General features: G+C 38.6%; 1 protein-coding gene across 1 annotated transcript; it reads left to right on the top strand.

Annotated features, from left to right (window-relative positions):
* Positions 1 to 389: 389 nt before the first annotated feature.
* On the top strand, positions 390 to 1980 carry LOC147879529 (uncharacterized). Its single transcript, XM_087372137.1, has 3 exons — positions 390 to 714; positions 892 to 1151; positions 1239 to 1980. Exons 1-3 carry the CDS (start codon positions 401 to 403, stop codon positions 1889 to 1891), a joined length of 1227 nt encoding a protein of 408 aa, XP_087228263.1. The 5' UTR covers positions 390 to 400; the 3' UTR covers positions 1892 to 1980.
* The last annotated feature ends 1563 nt before the right edge of the window (positions 1981 to 3543 follow it).

Genomic DNA, 3543 nt, shown 5'->3' with positions numbered 1-3543 from the left:
CATTCATAAGGCCTGTCCAAAGATCAAAAAAGTAAACAAAAAGGAATCCAAAAATGGTGTGAAGGAAGAGGAGATAAAGGGGAGAGAGAGAAAGAAGAAAGGTGGAGATCGAGTGTAAGAAGTAAGAAGACTTGAGGAGATAAAGAAAGGAAGAGAGAGAGAGTGAAAGAGATAGAGGTGAGAGAGAGAAAGTCAACCACTTTAAAGTCTCCATTCAAGTCCAATAAATTAAAGTCTCCATTCAAGTCCAATGAAGAAGAGCCAATAGGAAAAATGCACTTCCAAAAATTCAAAAAATGCCTAATTTCTACTTTGCCCTAAGGGCAGACCAAAAAGTGTAAAGGGAAAAAGGCTACCTCAATCAAGCTAAGAGTCTCCGTGCGTATCACACGACTACAGAATGTCTTCCGGTTACGATTACTGGATCGCCTCCAACATTTTCTTTTCAGCTGTTTTCTACCTCTTCGACTTTGCCACTAACGTTGCGACGGCTAAAAGCTACCGTAATCTTGACACTAATGTCGCGGGTTACAAAGGATGGGGAACGTTTTCTGCCATTCTGTTGATAATGATTACGAGTCATATTTGGAACGCCGTTATCTTCTGGTTCACACTTCCACCAGAGGAACAGCCGCTCCTCCAAGCATACTTCTTTCCTTTGATACAGCTCTGGAGACTGGCCAAGTTGTTCTGGGCTACGTGCAATTGTCGCGGGTAAATTGCAAGCAAATTCTTATTAATTTGCAGTTCTAGAGTTTGGTCAATATCAGTCGAATAAGTTGTTCTGGGTTACGTGAACTTGCCGCGGGTAAATTGCAAGCAAGTTCTTATTAATCTCACATAGGAGTTTCATTGAAATTAGAGTCGAATCTGACCTTCTATGTTTAACAGGACCGCTTCGCTGGAGTCGAGCACACAACCCACTTATAATATTCTGGCTGCTGCCTTGGAAGCCGGACCTCAAGTTATGCTCCAAACTTTCATTCTGTTTGGTCCATATGGCACCTTGGATACCTCGGGCTTGAACCGCGTTTATACATCAATATCGGCATCCCTCCTTAGTGCCGCATACAATGGAGCCACTGCGGTGACTTTAGTGAGTAAGAAGAAAGCATTGTTTCTGGCAAGAAGTGGATTCTCTCTCGCAGGAGGTACGACCATGTAAGTAAAACCTCTTTTTGGATCGAATATAGGAGATCAAGTTTGTAGTGCTTACGCACATTCGACGACTTCTGCAGGCATGTACGTGTTCGCTTCTATGGTATTAAGGTGCCAAGGAATTATGAGCATGGCTCTACTTCCGTCGGGTCGACCAATCGCATATGTTTTATCGGCATTGGTCTGTTCAGGAGTTGCTAGCAACTTTGCTCATTTTATGCTCGTGACCCGCCAAGCGGATGAGCCGCAGGTGCTATGGCGAAGGCTTCTAAACTGCCTAGCTCTGAGTTGCATGAGTTTTACGGTTGGGCCGCTGTACGCCATGCTAAAGCTAGATGCCAAGTCGAAGGAGCTTGAAAGAGTGCTCAACGGGAGGCGGGGAGGGTTCTATATGCAGCTCTCTTGGGCGTGCAGTACCCATTTGCTTCTAGACGTAGTAATTTCCGGCATCTTCTTGCATCTCAAGAGGCTGCGGCAGGAAGCCGCGTGGGAACTGGCTCAGGGGTACCTTACGGACTACATGTTCACGTGGGGATCTGACGACTTGTGTGATGAATCAAAGATATTGTGGAGATGTGGTTATTTCTTCAACATCTTCAGTCTATCCTTCACCGTTGTTATCGTTTCCGTGACGATCTATAGTCTCATAGACATGTGCGCACAAAATGAAGAGTGGAGCACTTCGGTTGCGGTAACTAGTGTTGTCAACCAAACAGCATGTGGAGTGCCTTGACTTTTCGTCGTTTTGTTTTCCCCAATTCATTAAGCAATATGTAATATAGCAGTCCATTTCAATAGAAGGGGTATATTTTCTCTAACTCTTGAGAAATCCCTTTTAGCATTCTCAAATGGAATGAGTTAAACCATTAGTGCTATTTTTGGTCTTGTTGCCCCACATGTAGTTGTCTTCTTCCTCCTCTTTGTATATCGATGCATGGATCCATGGAGACGTGATTCATTGCTCAAATGTATATATATACACAAGGACTCTTATATGATAGTGGTTGGGTATAAAAGCATGATCTTTCTACATGTTTAATAAATCGCATACTTAAGCTTCAATATGTGAAATTAATAAGTACTTGTATATTTTTATATAGTATGTAAGGTGCTCTAGCAATAACAAAGTGAGGTTTCTCATGTGAAGAGGTAACTATAGTATGTAAAGTAGTATCATTTTTTATAGTATCCTACATTTTCAATGTATGCATTCAAAACGTGCTTTTGGGAATTGTTTGTCCACAGTTTGGATCTATTATTTGTAAAATTCCAATGGTCCTTGAATATGTATATCCTATGCAAACTCGACCTATAAAAATAAGTGTAGCTTCTTTTTGGGGTGAGCTCCTTGCCTTTCTATCCCATCATTGGATAGGTGCCTAGATGTGTACCATACCTATTTGGTTGAATCTCTTTAGTTTTATTGCTAAGTTCATTAGTGACAAAGTTGTTGCCTATATCTTCCAATGTTACATTCTTTTCAAGGAAAGTCTTTCGTTGTAATTTTTTCAATAGTGTCTTTGTTTGTTGTGTTTGCAAACATACATGTTTCTCCAAGTGCATTTGTTGCACTAATGGGATCACATACTACCATTTTGCATGCAAGATATCTAGTTGAAAATAACTTAACGACACAAGTATGGTTAAGTACTTCAACAATCTTAAATTCTAAGATCCAAACAATTATTTGAATAAGAATAGCACAAAGCCATACAATGAGAGTACAATGATGAGGTAACAAATGCATCCATAAGGTGGTTGAATCAATGCTAAAAAAACTTATATAAATCTTCTCACATTTTCTTGAGCTTCTCTACAAATACTATTGCATATAAAGTGGGTAACATTGCTTGCATATATGAACTAAATGGAATATTTGCTTTTGAAAGTTAAATGTTTGTTATCATAATCAAAAACACTATTACACAGTATCATTAATTTAAAACATTTTTATCATAATTTAAAATACTATTACACATTTTTATCATACTTTAAAACACTATTACACATTTTTATCATAATTAAAAGCATTGTTACACATTATCACTATGGGAAAAAAAACATGAAAAAAATAGGCCTAAATTTAAGAGCACTTTTCACACAAATTTGAAATTATCAACATGACAAAACTCTAAAACACACAACACATAGTCCTTATGGTTTGGTAACATCATCAAAGGAATTGAAAAGTTTGAATTTTTTTTTGTATAATGACATCTCATACAAGATGAACATTTTGTATAGCCACACAACCTGAAAGTCTATATAATGCTCTATGGATAACATATCACTTCTCATAATGATTTGACCTTATGGTAGATTTGGTCACTTTGCCAAATCCTTCCACACCTATGTTTGGCCTTTTCTGATGTATAGCAGTTGTGG

The sequence above is a fragment of the Dipteris shenzhenensis genome, chromosome 33 (assembly GCF_047967505.1).
Source record: "Dipteris shenzhenensis isolate YYH24624 ecotype China chromosome 33, Dip_SZ_1.0, whole genome shotgun sequence".
In the NCBI taxonomy this organism is placed as follows: Eukaryota; Viridiplantae; Streptophyta; class Polypodiopsida; order Gleicheniales; family Dipteridaceae; genus Dipteris; species Dipteris shenzhenensis.
The sequence above is the reverse complement of the archived record's forward strand: the minus strand, read 5'-3'. Positions and strand labels throughout refer to the sequence as shown.